General features: G+C 60.6%; 1 protein-coding gene across 1 annotated transcript in view; it reads right to left on the minus strand.

Moving 5' to 3' along the window:
• Nucleotides 1-6: 6 nt before the first annotated feature.
• CPNE7 (copine VII) overlaps nt 7-1,422 on the minus strand; it is a gene marked incomplete at both ends in the record, with an annotated part of 6,441 nt that continues 5,025 nt past the window's right edge. The window contains 7 exons of the mRNA XM_009072938.1: nt 7-229; nt 346-479; nt 550-601; nt 752-806; nt 930-1,063; nt 1,141-1,200; nt 1,307-1,393. Of these exons, the coding sequence (XP_009071186.1) occupies nt 7-229; nt 346-479; nt 550-601; nt 752-806; nt 930-1,063; nt 1,141-1,200; nt 1,307-1,393 (745 nt within the window). The remainder of the gene's footprint in view (nt 230-345; nt 480-549; nt 602-751; nt 807-929; nt 1,064-1,140; nt 1,201-1,306; nt 1,394-1,422) is intronic.

The raw sequence follows: 1,422 nt of genomic DNA on the forward strand, positions 1-1,422 counted from the left end.
ACTCGCGGAAGGGGACGAACTGCACGATGTCGCGGAGGACGGGCTCACCCTTGGGGGAGCGCAGGACGCCGTCGTCCCCGTCCAGGATCTGCATGTCGGTGAAGTCGGCGTTCCCCACGCCGACGATGATGATGGACATGGGCAGGGAGGACGCCCTGACGATTGCCTCCCGCGTGTCTGCCATGTCCGTCACCACCCCGTCCGTCAGGATCAGCAGGATGAAGTATTGCTGGGGGGACAGGGATGCTCTGGGGGGGCTGCCCAGCCCCTCTGCCAGTAAACAAAAGTCATGAGTGTGCAGGGGTTAAGCCCAGCCCAGCCCTCAGAAGAGACGGTGGGACCCACCGATGCCTCCTTTGTCTGCTCCTCATCAGCAGCCACACGAGCCACCTTGGAGATGATAGGAGCCACGTTGGTGGGGCCATAAAGCTGAATTTTGGGCAGGCAGCTCTGGTAGGACTCCACAACACCCTGGATGCCTGTGGGAAGGTGTGAGAGGTGAGGGGGGACATCCTGGCCGTGGCCCAGTCCTGCTGGATCTGAACTCACCCTCACACTCATCGTTGTCAGGGTTGAAGTTGATGGCGAAGTCATGAGAGACCTGGAGGGCAGGAAAGGAGTGGGCAGCCAGTGCCCACACCCCACCACAGCCTCTGGCACCCACCAAGCCTCACCAGCACCATGGCTGAGGGTGTCTGGAAGGATAAGCACATCCCTGGGGTCCCACAGGGCACCCTGACCACCCCCTCACCTCATACTTGGGGGGGATCCTGGCACCAAAGCCCAGAGCCGAGAATTTCTTATCACTGCAAGGGAAGGACTGTGAGGAGCTCTGGTGTCATCACTGGGTGGCCATCACCAGGGCAGGTCAGTCCAGGGTGGCCATCATCAGGGCGTCTGACCCCGGGAGACCCACCAGAGCCACCAACCTGTCATAGTCCTGGCAGATCTCACCCACGGCCACCAGCGCCTTGAGGTACTCATTGGGCTGGTAGGGGTTGATGTAGTGCAGGGAGCAGCTGTTCCGGGGGTCCCCATTGGAGGCTGTGAAATCGATGGCCACCTAGTGGGGGGGAAACAGTGAGGGTCCCCCCAGGCCACTGGTGTGTCCACACTGGGGGGGCAGGGAACGCTGCTCACTGTGAAGTGGATCTGGCAGCCACCCATGATGTAATCCAGGAAGGAATAGACCCTGTGGATCTTACAGAGGGACCCATGTCATCCAGTCTTGCCCCACACCAGCCTATGGAGTCAGGCACAGCTTGGCATGGCTCAGCACAGCTCAGCACAGCATGCAGGCACTCACCTTCAGGTCCAGCAGCACTACAACCCCCGAGTTCTTGTAGTTGCGTTTCTTGATCTTGTACTTGGGGTTCATGCAGTCCCACTGCACCTGCAGCACACAGCACCCGCGCTGCCTGT

This window comes from Acanthisitta chloris, unplaced genomic scaffold (genome assembly GCF_000695815.1).
Source record: "Acanthisitta chloris isolate BGI_N310 unplaced genomic scaffold, ASM69581v1 scaffold3954, whole genome shotgun sequence".
NCBI classification, from domain to species: domain Eukaryota; kingdom Metazoa; phylum Chordata; class Aves; order Passeriformes; family Acanthisittidae; genus Acanthisitta; species Acanthisitta chloris.